This window comes from Mustela lutreola, chromosome 7, assembly GCF_030435805.1.
Source record: "Mustela lutreola isolate mMusLut2 chromosome 7, mMusLut2.pri, whole genome shotgun sequence".
Lineage (NCBI taxonomy): Eukaryota > Metazoa > Chordata > Mammalia > Carnivora > Mustelidae > Mustela > Mustela lutreola.
Genome location: NC_081296.1, coordinates 112272903 through 112292245, shown reverse-complemented (window position 1 = coordinate 112292245; position 19343 = coordinate 112272903). Strand labels below are relative to the sequence as shown.

The 19343-nt window shown below is 43.5% G+C and overlaps 1 protein-coding gene across 2 annotated transcripts; it reads right to left on the bottom strand.

The window, feature by feature from the left end:
• Window positions 1-8023: 8023 nt before the first annotated feature.
• DACT1 (dishevelled binding antagonist of beta catenin 1) lies at window positions 8024-18368 on the bottom strand. 2 transcript variants are annotated; one of them, XM_059182220.1, is made up of 4 exons: window positions 17690-18368; window positions 15216-15348; window positions 14304-14459; window positions 8024-11090 (listed from the first exon to the last, which is right to left on the bottom strand). In XM_059182220.1, the coding sequence occupies exons 1-4, from the start codon at window positions 18032-18034 to the stop codon at window positions 9187-9189; spliced, it is 2538 nt and encodes an 845-aa protein (XP_059038203.1). In that variant the 5' UTR covers window positions 18035-18368; the 3' UTR covers window positions 8024-9186. The 2 variants fall into 2 exon arrangements, with proteins under 2 accessions (XP_059038203.1, XP_059038204.1); XM_059182221.1 differs by having other exon boundaries at window positions 8024-10979; window positions 17690-18363.
• Window positions 18369-19343: the final 975 nt, after the last annotated feature.

Genomic DNA, 19343 nt, shown 5'->3' with positions numbered 1-19343 from the left:
AATATATGTGGAAAAACTAAACATCTATTCTTACTTCACATCACACAGAAAAATTAACTCAAAAGAAGGTCATTGGCCTATATGTAAACCTAAAATCATAAAACTTCTAGAAGAAAACTCAGAATAAATCTTTACAACTTTGGATTAAGCAAGATTTCGTAGATGGGATACCAAAACCCAAACCATAAAAGGAAAAATAAAGAATTGGACTTGATACAAATTTAAAACTTTGGTTTTTCATAAGACACCATTATGAAAGTGAAAAGGCAAGGGATGCCTGGTTCAGTCGGTTGAGTGTCTGACTCTTGGTTTCAGCTTGGCCTGTGATCTCATTGATGAGTGGTGAGATTGAGCCTGCATGAACTCGATCTCCAAGCAGATCTCTCCCTCTGCCCCCCCACCGACAGTTGTGTGCATGTGTTCTCTCTCTCAAATAAATAAATGAAACTTTTAAAAAGAAAAAAGAAGGTGAAAAGTCAAGCCACAGATGGGGAGAAAATATTGACAACATATATCAAAGGACTTTTACGTGGTATTTATGAACTCTTATAACTCAATAATATGAAGCCCAACAACACAATTTTTTAAATGGACAAACTATTTGAGCAGACAACTAATCAAAGATATACAGAAGGCCAATAAGCTTATGAAAAGATACTCAACATCATTAGTTATCAGGGAAATTCAAATTAAAACCATGATGAGATATCATTACATAGCCATTAGAGTGGCTAAAATGAAGACTGAGCATGCCAAATGATAGCAAAAATATGGAGTAGCCAAATTCTCCTAACTACTGGCAGGAATGTAAAATGGCATAATTAATTTGGAAAATATTTTTGTAATTTCTTAAAACGTTAAACATATACCTACCACAAGACCAAGACCAAGGCATTCCACTCCTGGGCATCTAGCTATAAGAAACAAAGACATCTGTCCCCACAAAGACCTGTACATGAATGTTCTTCACAGCTTTATTTATAATAGCCTCAACCTGGAAATAACCCAAATGTCCATCAACAAGTAAATAAGAAAAACAAACTGCAATATATCTACACAAATACAACTCGGTAATAAAAAAATAAATGAACTATTGAGACATGACATAGCATGTTAGAATCTAAAAATCATGATGTGGGAATTCAGTAAAGTGTCAGGATATAAAATCAATGCACAGAAATCAGTTGCATTTCTCTACACCAACAACAAGACAGAAGAAAGAGAAATTAAGGAGTCGATCCCATTTACAATCACAACCAAAACCATAAGACACCTAGGAATAAACCTAACCAAAGAGGAAAAGAATCTGTACTCAGAAAAGTATAAAGTACTCATGAGAGAAATTGAGGAAGACACAAAGAAATGAAAAAACGTTCCATGCTCACAGGTTGGAAGAACAAATATTATAAAAATGTCTAAGCTACCTAAAGCAATCTATACATTTAATGCAATCCCTATCAAAATACCATCAATTTTTTTCAAAGAAATGGAACAAATAATCCTAAAATTTATATGGAACCAGAAAAGACCTCAAATTGCCAGAGGGATGTTGAAAAAGAAAACCAAAGTTTGTGGCATCACAATTCCAGACTTCAAACTCTTACAAATCTATAGTCGTCAAGACAGTATGGTACTGGTACAAAAACAGACACATACACCAACGGAACAGAATAGAGAGCCCAGAAATAGAGAAATAGACCCTCAACTCTATGGTCAACTAATCTTCGACAAAGCAGGAAAGAACGTCCAATGGAAAAAAGACAGTCTCTTCCACAAAGGGTGTTGGGAAAATTGGACAGCCACATGCAGAAGAATGAAACTGGACCATTTCCTTACATCACACACAAAAATAGACTCAAAATGGATGAAAGACCTCAATGTGAGACAGCAATCCATCAGAATCCTTGAGGAGACCACAGGCAGCAAACTCTTCCTAGAAACATCGCCAAAGACAAGGGCAGCAAGGACAAAAATGAACCATTGGGACTTCATTAAGATCAAAAGCTTTTGCACAGCAAAGGAAACAGTCAACAAAACCAAAAGACAACTGACAGAATGGGAGAAGATATTCGCAACGACATATCAAATAAAGGGCTAGTATCCAAAATCTATAAAGAACTTATCAAACTCAACACCCAAAGAACAAATAATCCAATCAAGAAATGGATAGAAAACATGAACAGACATTTCTGCAAATAAGACATCCAGGTGGCCAACAGACACATGAAAAAGTGCTCCACATCACTCAGCATCAGGGAAATACAAATCATAACCACAATGAGATACCACCTCACACCAGTCAGAATGGCTACAATTAAAAAGTCAGGAAACGACAGATGTTGGAAAGGATGCAGAGAAAGGGGACCCCCCTACACTGTTGGTGGGAATGCAAGCTGGTGCAGCCACTCTGGAAAATAGCATGGGGTTTCCCCAAAAAGTTAAAAATAGAGCTACCTTATGACCCAGCAATCACACTACTGGGTATTTACCCTAAAGACACAAATGTAGTGATCCGAAGGGGCACGTGCACTTTAATGTTTATAGCAGCAATGTCCACAATAGCCAAACTATGGAAAGAACCTAGATGTCCATCAACAGATGAATGGATAAAGAAGAAGTGGTGTACATATCTGCAATGGAATACTATGCAGCCATCAAAAGAAATGAAATCTTGCCATTTGTAATGATGTGGATGGAACTAGAGAGTATAATGCTAAGCGAAGTAAGTCAAAGAAAGATAATTATCATATGATCTCTCTGATATGAGGAATTTGAGAGGTAGGTGGGGTGTTGTGTGGGGGAGGGAAGGAAAAAAATGAAACAAGATGGGAGCAGGAGGGAGAAAAACCATGAGAGACTCTCACAAACTGAGGGTTACGTGGGAGTAGGGAGGTAGGGATGGGGTGGTTGGGTGATGGACAATGGGGAGGGTATGTGCTATGGTCAGTACTGTGAAATGTGTAAGCCTGAAGATTTATAGACCTGTACCCCTGGGGCAAATAATACATTATATGTTAATAAAAAAATAAATAAAATAAAAATCATGACGTGGAATAAAAAATTCAGGCAAAAAAGAGTATACTACAAAGTAAGCTAATTAGTGGTTGTCTGGGGAAAAGTGTGGAGGGAGAGATGATTACAAAAGGGATCAAAGAAACTTTTGAGAATGATGGAAATGTTTGTTATATTGATTGTGGTGGTTACATGGGTATATACATATGTCAAAACTGTTCAAATTGTGCAGTTCAAATATGTGCATTCTACTGGACTCCAATTGCATCTCAATAAAATTATACCAAAAATAAGAAGGGAGAAACCATCTTATTGACAAATGTAACAAGCAGTCCTACGCTTCCAGCCATATTGTGAACTAGATAACCTAATTGTCTCACTATAAAACAGAAATGACTGGTAAACTATTAACAAACATCCTCTTAAGTGTGTTTTGACTTCATGAAAAAGAAAAACACACAGTTTTCGTCTACCCTTAAAGACTAGAGGGAGAGAATGCTGGTCCCTTAAGCAAGGGGCTTTGGTTTATAAAAGCACTCACAGACAAGAACTTTGCTTGGATTTGGGACTGAGGGTAGGATTTGGGACCGAGACTCCCCCAGATTCCTGAAAGCAATGAAGACCTACACCCTCAGTAAAAGATTGGTCCAACAAAACATTTCACTTGCTAGCACAGGAAAAAATCAGGAAGCTCTCCTGCCTTGGGAAAGGTCTCCCCTGAGAATATATAATCACAGTCAATCCTCATGTGTGCTTACGATTTGAATATATATTACCTCTGTAGTCAGGTAACCCCAAGTAAAGAAATTAACCTAAAAGGTGGTCTAGAGGACACGTGGCAGGCTCAGTCGGAAGAGCATTGACTCGATCTCAGGGTTGTTAGTTTAAGCCCTATATTGGGTGTAGAGAGTACTATAAATAAATAAACAAATAAATAGTGTTCAGGCTAAAAATGTCCCTGAAGCACCTGGCAGAAAAAAACAAAGCTTCTCAATATGAAAAAATTTTGAATCAAGCCTCACGGGATTCCCTAATAATACCCCACTAGGAAGTGAGCTCACAATACAAAATAACAAAATATGTTAGAAACCTAGAAAGGTAATATATGTGCAAAGGTATAGCACTTGCATTAACACTTTTGTTGCTAAATATTAGAATTTTTCTGAACAAAAAAGTAACTGATAAAATCTAGTGCCTTTTTTCTTAATAAGAACACACTTGGAATCCCACTAAAAGGAATTAGAAATTATATCTACTATATAGGTTCATGAAATAAATGAAGGAAGCAAATTACAGAACAATACATATAGATTGGATCTACATTTTTGAAGAAAAAATATAAAGGTTATGTATTTGTATGTGCATATAACAGAATATGGAAACATATACACCAAACTTACTGAAGAGTGAGATTTGAGGAGGATTAACAGAATTGAAACACCTATGTTTTGTTAAGATAAATTCTTTTCTTTTTTTGACAATGAGCATCTGTAATTTATCTTAATAAAGGAAAATATTTTAAGGAGTTTTTCTGTTTATAACAATGGCAGCTACTTTGTCACTGAAAATAATGGACAAAACCCAATTTTCCAAGTGCAACACAACTGCTCGCTAGAGAAGTCAAGCAATGGACAGAGGAGGACAAACCGAAGGTTCTTGGAAAATCCTGTTTTTCATGCTTCTCTTCGGTTGGCATTCTGTCACCTAAAATGTAATTATTTAAGAAGCTGGCTTTCAGAAAGCATCCCCTTCTGAGAATAATGCTCATTAAGAACAACTTGGATTCAAGAACTGACTTTAGATCACAGTTGCCTTAAACCATAAACTTTATAGCCTGCCCCCAAAGAGATCGGATCACAGCATTAGAAAAGATGGTGAGATCATCCCCTTGCTTGTGCTTGACTTAAATTTAATCAGGTAGTCAAAGAAATTCTAGTCCAAGCAGAATGACAGGTTGCATATAAAAACACATGAATAAGGGTGCCTGGGTAGCTCAGTTGGTTAAGCATCTGCCTTCGGCTCAGGAAGTTCAGGTCATGATCCCAGGGTCCTGGGATGAAACTCTGTTTTGGACTCCCTGCTCGGTGGGGTGTCTGCTTCTCCCTCAGCAGCTCCCTGTTTGTGCTGTCTCTCTCTGATAAACAAAAATGTTTTTTAAAAAATATGAATAGTAAAAGACTAAACATTTTGAAGAACAGAATTGTCTGAGAGTTCTTGCTAAAAAGATGTCTTATTAAGAAAAGAAAAAAGATGTCTTACCTTTATAAGCCACGGAGAAATTACTTGCTATGTTCCATAAGTTAAAAGCCTTCTCAGACACAAGAGATATATAGGATATAGGAAAAGAAAATTTCCAAGACAAATTTTTAAAAAATGGTTAAGGAATTGTTGTGTTGAAATTTAGCATATGAAAAATTCATAATTGAGTACATTTCTTAGTAAATATGAGACTAGGCTGATTCTAGTTTTCTTTTAACAAAATTTGTCCTCCCATTGGCCAAATTTGGGACATGCTGAGCATCAAAACAAACAAACAATAACTATGATTATAAGATATCAAATAAACAAAAATCCGAGTCCACCATGATATTCAAAACAGAAAAAGGGGTATTATTAACAATAGCCAAACTATGGAAAGAGCCCAAATGCCCATCAACTGATGAATGGATAAAGATAATGGTACATGTACATACATAATGGAATACGACTCAAGTTATATTATTTGAATATTACTCAAATAATCTTGTCATTTGCAACAATGTAGATAAAGCTAGAGCATATTATGCTAGTAAGTCACCAGAGAAAGACAAATATTCTATGATCTCACTCAAATGTGGAATTTAAGAAAGAAAATGGGTGAACAAAAGGAGAGGGAAATAAACTATAAGAGACTCTTAATATAAGAAAACAAACTGAAGGTTGATGGAGGGAGGCGGATGGGGTATGGCTAGATGGCTGGTGGGTATTAAAGGGGACACTTGTGATGAGCACTGGGTGTTGTATGTAAGTGACAAATCACTGAATTCTACTCCAGAAACCAATATTGCTCCATATGTTAACTAAAATTTGAATTTAAAAAAAGGAAAAGGGAAAAAAAATAAGGAAAGCCTTTTTTTGTAGAATGTAGAAGGAAAGATATTTAGAAAACTACCATTGTGAACCCCCAAGGCAGTAACTGGTTCATGCAAGAATCAGCAGTGTAAGCTAAAGCCATTAAGCACAATGTTGTGAAGAACAGCCACACAATATTGAAGAATCACCCACAAATAATAGCCATTTGCAGAGAAAAAAAGCTTTATAATGGAGAAATCTCTGCTCACCCCCTTAACCACTCTTAAATTCAGTAATCACTCTTAAATTCAGTAATATTAGGGCAATCTAATAATATGTTTCTTAATGTGAAGCAATAAAAACACAAAAGATCACTAGTGAAATCTTCTTGCCAAGAATGTTTAACCTGAATCTAACCAAGCCTTAAACGGTTTACAGGAAATAGAAGGACTAGGCATTAAAAGACAACATAAGGAAACAACCAAATCCAGAATGTAAGCCCTTCTATAACTATGAATTTAAAAACCCAGTGTCATTTTTAAGAAATGGGAGGAAACTCTTCTAAACTAAAAAGACAAAAGATCTACAAGCAAACGCCACATACTGACTGAAACCTGTGAAGTTAAAGGGAGGAAACTACTGTTAAAAAGTCTGAAACAGGGGCACCTGGGTGGATCAGTTGGTTAAGCAACTGCCTTTAGCTCAGGTCATGGTCCCAGAGTCCTGGGATTAAGTCCCACATTGGGCTCCCAGCTCCACGGGGAGTCTGCTTCACCCTCTGACCTCCCCTCTCATGCTCTCTCTCACTTTGTCTCTCTCTCTCTCTTGAAATAAATAAATAAAAATCTTTAAAAAAAAAAAAGTCTGAAACAAGGGACACCTGGGTGGCTCAGTTGGGTAAGCGACTGCCTTTGGCTCAGGTCATGATCCTGCAATCGCAGGATTGAGTCCCACATCAGGCTCCCTGCTAAGCAGGGAGTCTGCTTCTCCCTCTGACCTCTCTCCTCTCTCTCTCTCCCAAATAAATAGATAAAATCTTTTAAAAAAAAAAAAATTAAAAAAGAAGTCTGAAACAAATTGGAAAATCTGAATAGAGATTAAATATTTGATGATATTCAGAATTATTGCCAGTTTTCCTTAGGTGTGATCATGATGTTTTAGTTCTATATTTTAGTTCTATCCTAAGAATCTCCTTGTTCTTAGAAAATACATGCTTAAATTTTTAGACAGGAATTACCATGCTGCCTGAAATTTACTTTAAAGGAGTAGAGCAGTGTGGTGGAGAGGGAAGATTGCCAAAATCTGTCTTTAAGCTTCAAAACCAGGAATATGGTTTTTTTTTTTTTTTTTTTTTTTTTTTTTTTTTTTTTAAAGATTTTATTTATTTATTTGAGAGAGAGACAGTGAGAGAGAACATGAGCGAGGAGAAGGTCAGAGGGAGAAGCAGACTCCCCATGGAGCTGGGAGCCTGATGTGGGACTCGATCCCGGGACTCCAGGATCATGACCTGAGCCGAAGGCAGTCGTCCAACCAACTGAGCCACCCAGGCGCCCAAAACCAGGAATATGGTTTAACCTAATATATATGTAAAGAGAGTTAAAGCAACTGTCAGCAATTGTTAGCAATTGTTGAATCTGGGTGTTGGCTATACAGGAGTTTGCTCTCATTTCAACTTTTCCGTGTCAGAAATTTTTTTTATACTGAAAAGTTGGAGTAGGAAGATTCTTCTCAGAAATATTCTCCTTGGATGACACCTACCAAATTTACTTTAAATTTTAAAGAATTACCTTAACTATTCTAAAGAAGTGGTTTGCTTTTCATGTGTACTCACCATCCAATCGAAGCCTATGCCTAAAACCTGCTTCAATTATTGCAAATATTCTAATGTTTAGAATAGAAATTCCAAAACAATCAGCACAAGATTTTTATGAGTAACTGGTTTTATACCCAAACAACAAACTTAACAGCAGTAAAACAAACGGTTTATTACAGCATAAAATGCGTTATATTAAATTTACACAATGATATATAAAAACACATACTGTTTATATCATACAGTAATTTAACATCATAGAAATATCAAAACAAATGCTACTCATGCACAAAACATGCATATATTGGTATAAAAAACAATTTTACACAATACTGTTTACCAAAACATTTTTTTTCTTTTTTTAAAAAAAGCCCTTCCAGACAGAATCAGTGGTCCAATCTGGACTGGATTGCACTAAAATGTTCAGGCCAATGCTTAGGTGGCACAATGCTCAGGGAGCAATTTTGGGCTTAGAGTCACACCCAAAGGTTATTTCATTAGGGCTGAATTTCTCAGTACCCCAGGACCAAAATTCTATCCCAAAGACAAGTCCTTCCAGGAAGAAATGGTTGGATCAGCTGCAAATCAGGGAAGAGGAAAAAGGCATCAAAATGTTGGCTAATCGGCCGTTAAAGGGTTACTGTAACTAGGGCCTAGGCACCAAATGCGGCAAAAGTTTTAGTGAATCCTTTTAAGGTTATTACCAGCCTCCCTATCCAGGTCACCAGCTCTGGATCTAGGGGCTGGTCTTCAAGTTCTGAGTCCAGTAATCGAAAGAGTTCTGAGGAAAAGAGAATGGGGACCCACCTAAGAAAGGGAGACTATATTGAAAATTACAGAAAACAATGACTGTCCATCGTACCTACTTCACACAACTGTATGTGATGCCTCTCAACAGGTAAACCCTGGTGGAGACACTGCCCGAGAGAACCAAGAAGCAAACGTGTGTCCTAGATTCTATCAACCTGACCTTCCGATCAAAAGGTCCCATCCCAGTAAGACTGGACCATCGAAACCTGTGCCTTTACAGATGCTCGGAGAATTTCCGATAAAAATCACCTGATATCACAAAATCCACTCACTATCACCACCATTAAAAACCCAGTATTTACTCCTAGCCAACAAAAAAACATTCTTTACCTTCCATTCAAGGCACTAGTGTCCCTACAGGATGAAGGCGAGACAACTGACCTCGGGGTAACCGCAACGAAAGGAAAGCATTCCGTGAAACTGTCACACAAAGAAATAAGACGCCACCTTTTCCTCTAGAAAACTAGAAAACACCCCGCTCTCCCCGCCAGCGGCGTTCCTTAGACGGTCGTCATGAGTTTCAGAGAGCCGGACCGAAAGCGGAGGATCTTCTTCTTGAGGTTATGCGAAGCCTTGATTTTGACAAAGGTTTTCGTGGGGTTGCTGTGGAGGTCTGGGGCCGTGACCGCCTGGATGGGGAGGGTCTGGACGAACTGGGACCAGATGAGGCCCCCGCTTTCCTCGGAGTCACTGGAGCTCGTGCTGTCGCCCGCAAACTCACCCTCGCTCACGCTGGACTCGCTGTCCCCGAAGCAGTTGGTGGTGTAGTTGCTGCGCTCGTCCTCGCTGGTGTCCAGCACCGTGGAGTGGAAGAGCGACTCGCACTCGGCCGAGTACTCCGAGTCGCTGGCCACGTAGGCGTAGGGGCTGGCGTAGGGCAGCGGCACGGCGGCGGGATACAGCCCCACGTGCTCGCGCCGGCCGCGCCGCGACCGCCGCAGGGCCTCTTCCAGGGACACCTCGGCGGCCGAGCGCCAGCGCCGCGAGTCCGTTCGCTTGTGCTTGGGCTTGGCCACCAGAGCCTCCCGGCCGTGGCCGTGCGCCCTGCCCCCGGCCCTGTGGCCCGCGCCGGGCGGCCGGCTGGGGAGACCGGCCTCGGGCTGGCCGCCCCCGCCCTTCCGCCCGCGGGACGAGGCCTTCCTGAGTTTCCGGTTTGTGTCCGCGTCGTCGGGGAACCGACACTTCTTGCCCGCCACGCGGCTCTTCTCCCTCACCGGGGGCAGCGCGCTGTCCGGGCCGTGAAGGGTCGGGGCGCCCCGGTGCTTCGGGGCTGAGCCCCGCGGGACGGCCGCCGTCCGGGCGCCGCGGTGGGGCCTGCCGCCCGCTGCCTGCGGGCCCGGGCCCGACGGCGCCTTCGCCGGGGGCCCTTCCTCCAGGCTCTGGGAGGAGGAGCCCTCGCTCTTGAAATCCAGCGCCGGCCGCTCTTCCACGGTGAAAGCCGCAGGCAGCGGCGTCGCGGGCACAGGAGGGGGCGCTGTCGGAGGGGCGGGCGGCGGGCCGCTCTTCTGCGACAGCTTTTTCAGCGGCTGGACGGCTTTGCCCTCCGCCGGCGGCGCGGGGCCCCTCCCGGGGCTCTCCTTGGCAGGGGCGCCTAGGACCTGAATGCCGTCTTTGGGGGACTCCCCTGGGACAGCGGTGGGACAGCGGGCGTGTTCCTGGGAAGCGGGCTTGGCATTTTTGGGCAGATGCTTGGCTGGAAGTTCAGGGGCGGCGCCGGGCAAGCAGCCCTCAGGCGGGGACAGCCTCTTGCTTTCCACGTGTTCTGCCTTGGATTCCTTTGACCACTGCTTCGGTGGGGAGAACGTCCCGAGGTCCAAAGAAGGGATTCCGCCCGAGGGCAGAAGCACCTGTTTAGAATTTTTAAGGTTCCCGCTATTGCCCTGTGAGACGCCCCCAGTCACTCGGACACAGACGCTCCCATTCCTCAAAAGCCCCTTCGTGGGGTCCGCATTCACACTGGTTCTTGGTTTGTTGGTCCTTACAGGGTGTGTTTTTTTCTGGACCAGGCTCAGAATGTAGCCATCCATTTTCTTACTGGACGAAGGATGGGGAGCAGACCACAAACTGCTTGGAGATGGCAAGGAAGTGTCTGTCTTGACGGCGTCCAGCTCAGATCCCACACAAAGGTCACTGGCATGGTTACCAAGCCTCTCCTCTTCCCTCAGAGGGTTGCCCGTCAGACAAAGGAGAAACATTGGGCTCTGCACCGCCACGGCATGAAGTGGGCTGGGATAGCGATACACATCGTTCCCGTTTTTAGACACCAGATCACACTGGTACTTGGGATTCACATCTGCAATGATACCAAGGGAATTAAATTGTGATGTGGAGTGGGTATGGCAAACTGGCCCTGAGGCCTGGTCTTCACAGTGGCCTTCTTTATATTCCAACCATCCTATGAGATCTGAAAAACATTTAAAGGTACACTCTGAAGAAATTAATTGGTCAGCACCAGCTTGACTCGGGCCAATTTCTAGGAAAACAAATTCACAGATAGAGAATGCTAAAGAATCAACTATTCCTACAAGCTACTGTACTCTTTTACATACAGTCCATACTACTGGATGAGGGAAGAAATATTTAACAAAGAAATTCGTAACAGGAAATGATATATCCTCTGAAGGAAAAGTATTCAGCCATTATAAATACTTTCAAATTGAGGTGCCTGGGTGGCTCAGTGGGTTGAGCTTTTGCCTTCCACTCAGTTCATGATCTCTGGGTCCTGGGATCAAGCCCTGCATCAGGATCCCTGCTCAGCGGGGAGCCTGCTTCCCCCTCTCTCTGCCTGCCTCTATGCTTACTTGTGATCTCTGTCAAATAAATAAATAAAATCTTAAAAAAAAAAAAAAAAAACATTTTCAAACTATTGAATAATGGGGAAAATGCTTTAAAGTTTAGTGAAAATCATGATATAATACCAGACTGTGATTATAATTTTATTGACTGTATATATATATATATATATATGCAAAGAGAAAAGTCTTAGATGAAGCACACCAGGATGCCAATAGTAGCATTGCAGTGTAAAAAGCAAGTGAGATTTTCTTCTTTATTTCCTATTTTCTACATTTTCCATAAATATACACTGCATTTACAACTCAAAAAAACACATTTTTTGAATCATTCTTTCTCTGGGCTACTTTACCCTCTGTATTCTATACCTGGTTTCCTTTTGAAATACTGCAGATAAACTGTACTTTCTGAGAGGTTTCTCTTCATATTCTATCTTTTTAGATCTGCTTAATGACATGTGTTTGATATAATTGTCAATTGGAAGTTCAAAGAAACTGATCAAATTTCAGTGAAGATTAACCAAATGTAAATAATAATCACCTTATATTTTCAATAGTGACACTAAAAAATAAAACAATAAATAGGAAGGAATTCTTGATAAGGTTTTAAAAGATTGAGTTGTAGTATTAATGAATAATTTTCCACATCTCAAACATGTAAATGCCAAAATACAAGGAAATCAAGCTTTCTTGCTTAATTAAATGATTTTGATGTCTTACCCTTGGTGACTATTATAAATATGAAATCCCTTTAATGAACTTTAGCTCAGGAAAATCAAAGTTTTTGTCACTATTTAATATATCCTGTATTATACTTATTCACTCAAATATTGAAAAACTACTATGTGCCAGAGTCTATGTAAATTGCTTAATTTAAGGGAAAGACCTTCAGTGGTAATGACCTTCAGTGGTAATTAGCAGCCCTGGGGAAAAATATATTCTGGACACAGAAAAGATAGGATTCATTTGTGAAGAAAAGATTATTATAAAGTAAAAGTGCTGTGTCCTTACCCCCCACCCCCCACACACACCTGTACTCCTAATAAACAGCTAACTATAAGAAAGGGAAACCTTTTTAGCTAATACTGTTGCCCATCCATCCTCCTCCACTACTCTATCTTCGTCCTATATTTAAACATTGCCCTATGTTTACCTACACTTTACTATTCTGTCCCTATTCTCAACTGAGTTAAGGCGCGAAACAGACATCTCAGTCCCCAAGGCCCAGTACAACTGCCTCAGTCATGTGAAGATGTGGCATTTGGGAGATCAGGGGTCTGTCCTCAAGGAAAACCTTTACCAAAGCACCGTTAATGGGTTTTAAAGTTTCCCTCTGAAACCAGAGCAGCAGAGTGAAGGGGAGCAATTACCAATGAACTTGAGGCCCAGACACTCTAGATAACACAGATTTGTGCTTCCCCAAGTGATTGCTGCTGACAGCACACTGTACAAACACAAAAAACCAGCCAGTTAGCAGCCTCAGTTGTTTGGCACGATGTTTTCATTGCTGGGATCTCAAAAAGTCAGCCTTCTGCCCAGGCGGAGGACACAGGCAAACAGAGAGTACAGTGACTTGTGCTGGCACCCACAGCTCCTCTCCTTTGTTTTCTCTGCTCTTGAGGAACCATAGTAAAGTAGAACTACGCAGGGAGTTCCAAGTTTCAGCAACAACTCTGCCATTCAGCAAATGAGGAGCCTCTGACAAGCTGTTTCATAAAACCAAATTCCTCCTCTGTTCAATGAGAAGGTCGAACACAATAATTTCTGAATTCCCTCGGTGTCGTGGAAAAAACTTGGACCTGGTAGTTAGTCCCGAGCATGGTCCTGCCTCTGCTCCCCACTACCTATATAACCTTAAACAATTAACCTAACCTCACTGGACCTCCTTTTTCTGAGACATAAGATGGAGCTAACAATACTTGCACACCCTGCAGAACTATTGGGAGGATTCAAAGGAGATAAATGTATGCAGAGCACCTAGTACAGTGTGGGGTATACAGTGGAAATGCAGAAACTCTTCCAATACCAACAACTGCATGACTCTCTCTGGAGGTCACTGCGAGGATAGCCCAAAATGGGGAACAGTGGCACATGGCCCAGGGGAATCTCATCCCGCCCACCTGCTAGAAGAAAAGACAGCTGCCATGGTACAAGACATTCTGGAGAACGTGGAGGGGTCACTGCTCCCTGAAGTGCCAATCAGTCTGACAGATAAATTTAACCTAGTGTAAGTCTGAGCTTTCAATGATTGAAAGAAGAAAAAAACAGATCCAAAGTGGTTTTCAAGAGAAAATGCAAACAAGTTAAGCTAACAGCAAAGGCTTGCAAACAGAGCCCAAGAGACCTGTAATATTGGGACAGGATTTCTAAGGACAAGCTATCTTGCCACTGTCAGCTAACCAGTACCCAAGGAGGACCTGAAGAGTGATCATCATGGTTCTAAATCAACTATGTCATGAAATGTAGCACACTGATGAAATGCTCTGACCTTCTGTTTTTCTATCAATAGAAGGGGTTGAAGCTACATCATCTTTAAGGGCCTTTCACCCCTTCCAATTAAAAATGTCTATCAAGGGGCACCTGGGTGGCTCAGTGAGTTAAGCCTCTGCCTTCAGCTCAGGTCATGACCTGAGGTGTTGGGACTGGCTCTTGGGATGATGAGCAGGGTCTTGGGATTGATCCCTGCATCAGGCTCTCTGCTCAGCGGAGAGCCTGCTTTCCCCTCTCTCTCTGCCTGCCTCTCTGCCTACATATGATCTCTCTCTCTGTCAAATAAATAAATAAAATCTTTAAAAAAAATGTCTATTGATTCTAAAAAGTCTTACCTGCAGATTTGGGGCAACCATCTGAGATAGTCAAGGTTGCCTCCAAGGGGCTGCAAAAGCAGGTGCTGGAATGACAACTGGATAAACACTCACTGAAGACCGAGTTAGAGGAATTGGAAAGGGATCCTGAAGCCCCATCACTCAGCTCATAAAACCCTACAAATAAAAACACCATTTGGAATTAAGATCACATCAAGCAATAGTACACATTTGTGCTTAAAAGGAAAAGAGTTAATCAACTAGGAAAGGTAGGAGAGGGAGACGGTGGTAGTGGGGGGCAATTTTGGTTCACTGGATTTAACATTGTGTATGATTTTATTTCAGGCAATTTTTAGGAAAAGGCCAAGAGCCCATATCTATGGATACATTTCAAAGTTACTCTCACCCTCAAATTGACCTTCCTCCTTGACCCCACCTTTAAAGATGTTCAAGGAATGAGACTTAGATCTCTCAAAGCCTCAACTTTATCATGAAAGTTTCAGGAAGAATAATTTGAAGAAAAAAACAAATCTAGTTAAGAAGCCAAATGGCTTAAAAGAAGAAAAAAAAAAACTTTTGAAGTGGTCTCAGGAAGTTGAAGTGTGACTAATTTTCTAGCCCAGTTCTGACTTTCTCAAGTTTCAAAGGAGGACTGCTCTTCCAGAAATTTGAATAAAAGCTTTTATTTTTAAACTCAGGGGACTCCAGTCAGATCAATCTCATTATTAAAAATTTTGTCATCTGGTTTTATTTCCCTCTCATACAACTGAATGGCAGACTGCTTTTTTTTTCTTTTCTTTCTTTTATTTTTTTTTTTAATCTCTCTGCCCTAGAAACAAACTCCATTGCCATTTGCAGGTCTGGGAAGGCTAACCCCAGGGGGCTGAAGTAGAACTTGAGTGCAGAATTCCGTCCTTGTGCTCACACACTCACCTGAGCTGGGCCGACTGTCCGTCTCCAGGTGCTCTTCAGATGTCTTTTCTACATCTAGTCTCAGGTCACTTATCTGCTTGTCAAGTTCTTGCAACTGATTCAACAAACCAGCATCTCTTCTCCTTAGACAATTCTGATTAGGAAGAAACACAGAAAAGGAAAAAATGAACACATTTTTGGTCACAAAGAACCAGAAAGTCTGCTATCAGTACTCAAATTACCATTTAAAGAGTTCACTAGAGGCGCCTGGGTGGCTTGGTAGTTAAGCGGCTGCCTTCAGCTCAGGTCATGATCCCCTGATCCCCACATCAGGCTCCTTGCTCAGCGGGAGGCCTGTGTCTCCCTCTCCCACTCCCCCTGCTTGTGTTCCCTCTCGCTGTCTCTCTCTCTCTGTCAAAGAAATAAAATCTTTTTTAAATAAATAAATAAATAAAGTTCACTGTATCTTCCAAAAGCAAAATTTGGAATTTAAAACAAACAAACAAAAAAAAAAACTTCAAGAATATGTTCTATGTTTAGTGTTACTTTCTTGCATTTTGTGGTGCTATAAAGTTTTTTCATAAAAACACGACTTGCTTTTTGTTTCAAAGAATATATACAAATTCACTTTTTAAAGGTAAGGATAAGGAGATTTTTTTAAACTCTCTGCGTACAGCCAATTTTTCACAAAACCATACTTCACAGTAGACTCTAATTTGAAGTCAGGGTGTGAGATATTTCCTACAGTACACTATACTCTTACTTAGGTGAGATTTTCTGGCCAAATGTCCCGCAGAGTTCTGTTTTCTATTAGTTGCTTTGGTGGGGTTTAATCAGTCTTAGGGCCTTTGAAAGTGAGAAACTAATACTAATAGCCAGTGCCAAGTATAATGTGAGCCGGCAAAATCCAAAACCCTCAAGGGAAGGTCCATCAAGATTTGAACTCAACTTGGGTTTCCAAAGGTGACAGATCTGTAGTGCTAACTCACAGCGCCACCTAGTGCTTCCTACTGCTGGGAAAGCAAGAAAACTAAAAAGGCATCTGGTTCAAATCATGAATGCCAAGTCTACCTATGAAAATAGTACCACAAACACTGACTGGACTGAAATTCTCCTGACATGTAGCCTTACTCCCCTCCAGGGGACAACAGGAATGTGCCACTCACAATCTTGAAACTCATGAAGAGAAAAAGGTGCTATTGTACAAGACAATGCATAAAATGTCAATGACCAAGGCATAGCCAGCAAGAATTGACTCAACTCCACATTACACACGAATCTGGGCTGCTACCAAAAACCAGTAAAATGCCAAAAAAGGTATTGCACAAACCAGGATGCATCTTTAAGAAATAGATGCATAGGAATATTATTCCTGTCTGTCCTTTGACTTAAAAAGCCTGTAGACAAAACCCATATATGCCTGTTTGCTAGAATTCGCTTCTTAAGGCAAAATAAACCAAAGTAAAAGCACTTTGATGCTGAGAGAGAAAAAGGGAGAGAGGAGAGAGAAAAATTATGTGGAAAGAGATAATACAAGAAACCCCTTGACAAATAACCACACAACATCACCTATGTTCACTATTGTATGAGGGCGAGCATGTGTCTAGTTTCAGACAGTATCACATGCTCAGAAAAACATTTTTTTCCTCTCTTTTCAAAACTACATTTTTGAGGTCACCATAACAAAGCTGCCGCCATTATTCTGAGGCGGGGTCAAGAGCTGTTCATCAATACATTAAGCGCCAAAGTTCTTTTTCTTCCCCATTAATGCAGATGGCACAGAATGACAGAGACACTGACGGAAATCCAGTAAGATTAATGCCGCCTAAGAGCAGGTTCTCTCTTCTCCCACCTCCACCGCCGTTCACAGAAAATACGAGAGGACGGGGCACTTTGTCCAGCCAAATTTCTATCCTTTGCATGTTTTAGCTGCCTCATACAAAGGGCTTCTATTTGAAATTAAGCAGCAGCCCAGGCAAAAGCTGGCGTGCCTGGAGTCCCGGGAGGGGCAGGGCTCCCTACGTGCGCTTCCGCGTAATCGTAAAATTCAGCTTCGGACAGTTAACCTCGCCACAAGCCCCCTCCTCGGCTTTTGTCCCCTCTCGGCGGGAGGACACGAAGCTAAGACCTCCAAAAGAAATGGTATTTTAAAGGAGGGTTTGCAAACATTCAGGGAGAGGGCGTTGCATTCGTCTAACTAGAGAGACTGAAGGTTACAACCAGGCGACTCCAAGAATCCCGAAGGCAGCGCGAGGAGGGGAGAGCTGCCACCCCCTCTCGGCAATCCGCGCGGGGTCGCCAGCCCCTCACCTGACAGAAAGCGGGCACACGCCAGAAACGCGTGGGCGCCCGGGGCCCACGCGAGGATGGAGGTCCGGGATCCGGGAGAATCCCCCCCAGCCGGAGGCACCCCTCGCGCCCGCCCCCAGACCACCTGCCCGAATCCCAGCCCCTGTGCAGGGACAGCCGTGCCCCTACCTCCAGGCACGACCTACCAATTGCTTCCGCAGCAGCAAGATATTCTCCTCCAAGAACTTCTCCTCCAGGCGGCTGCGTTGCGCCGCCTCCGCCGGCAGCTCCGCAGCGCGGGGCGCAGCGACTCCCGAGCCCCCAGCGCCACGCAGGGCGCCCCGAACCAGCAGCTCCTGGCGCTGGCGCAGGTACTCCAGCTCCGCCAGCCCGGCCAGCGTGGCCTCCTGCCGCTCCCGGGTGCGCTGCCGCTCGGTGTCCGCCTCGCCTTTCTCGCGCCAGCGCCCCTCGGGCTCCAGCGCGCGCTGCTCGCCCCGGGCCGGCGCCTGCGGCTCCAGCTCCCTCGCCGTCCCGGCCGCACTCGGCTTCATGGCCCCGACCCTCGCAGCGAGCACTCGTCACCGCAGCCCGGCCGCCCGGGCGGAGGAGCGGGCGCTAGGGCTGCGGCCGAGGGCTCATGCCGCCCTGGGACGGGGCACGGCGACGGGGCGACAGCCAGAAGCGCTCGGGACGCGCTCGCGGCCGCGGGCTGCAGCCGTCCGGGCCCGGGCGGCGCCGTCCGCTGTCGCCGCGCGTCCCTCGCCGCGGCCCCGCAGCTGATAACGCCCTGCCCGGCGCTACGTCACGCGCGGCGGCCCGGCAAACCCCCGCCTGGCGCCCGCCTCCCCGCGCCGGCCCCTCGGCTCCGAGGCGCGCTCCCCCAGGCTTCCCCCTCTTCTGTCAGGGGCGCCGCTGGCGCTCGGCGCCGGCCTCCTCCTCTCTCGGCCCTCCCCGCTCCTCCCTGTCTCCTCCCCCGCTCTTCCCGCGGGCCTCCTAGCCCCCTTTTCGGGTTTACTGCACCCAATTTTTGCCTCGTTCCTTATTGGCTCTTTTGCCTCGCACAAAGCGAGGGGCGAGCGCCTCGAGTCCCAGCATCCTGTTACAGTCGGCCTCGCAGGCAGGGTCGCGAGGGGACGCAGCAGTTGGGCTCCCCCGAGAACTTTCTGAAACTCGACCGAGTTCCTGCACACAATCTTAACCCTTTCCCCCCACGTCCACTGTTCGCATCCACTCACACCGATTTCGGTTTCTTTCACCTTGCCGAGCAAGGTACTGAGAGTGGATTCAAAGACCATTTCTGTGGGTTTGGTTTCCTGGACTCCGCTTTGTGAAGGCAAGCAATACCAAAGCACAGTGCAATGTTGTTCTCAAACTATCTGACTCTTAGTTTTGTGGCTATTGTTTTTATTTATTTTATTTAATTATTTTATTTTATTTTTACGGAAGGCATATAAAATTAGGTAGGAGGATGTTGCTGTAAACCAAGCGGTTGCATCAATTATTTTACAAGCCTGGGGTTTAATGCTGGCGCGCACACCTGTGCGCTTGGGTTTTTGTTCGAGTTTTTTATTGTTGTTATTTGCTATCTTGGGCAAATGCAAGAGCTCTGACTCTGAAACCAGACTGTCTGAATGTGAATCCTGTTCCAGCCTTGATTAGTTGTGCAAACAAGTTACTTCATATCCCTATGCCTCTCTTTCCTCAACAGTAAAATGGAGCTACTGGCTGACTATGCCAATTAGAAGAATTACAGTAATATACGGTATATAATATGGGGGGGGGGGGGTGAGGGGTGTGCGTTTACAACATGGCCGGCACATAGATGGTCAGGAGTACAGGAGTTGTGGCTTTTTGTTTTCT

Bases quoted from the DNA above. Each gene is read 5' to 3' on its own strand.
- DACT1 (XM_059182220.1), bottom strand. From the start codon at position 18,034: ATGAAGCCGAGTGCGGCCGGGACGGCGAGGGAGCTGGAGCCGCAGGCG. The intron at 15,349-17,689 runs GTAGGTCGTGCC...CTTCCTAATCAG, and splicing joins TGCTGCTGCGGAAGCAATTG to AATTGTCTAAGGAGAAGAGA. The intron at 14,460-15,215 runs GTGAGTGTGTGA...TTTTATTTGTAG, and splicing joins GGACAGTCGGCCCAGCTCAG to GGTTTTATGAGCTGAGTGAT.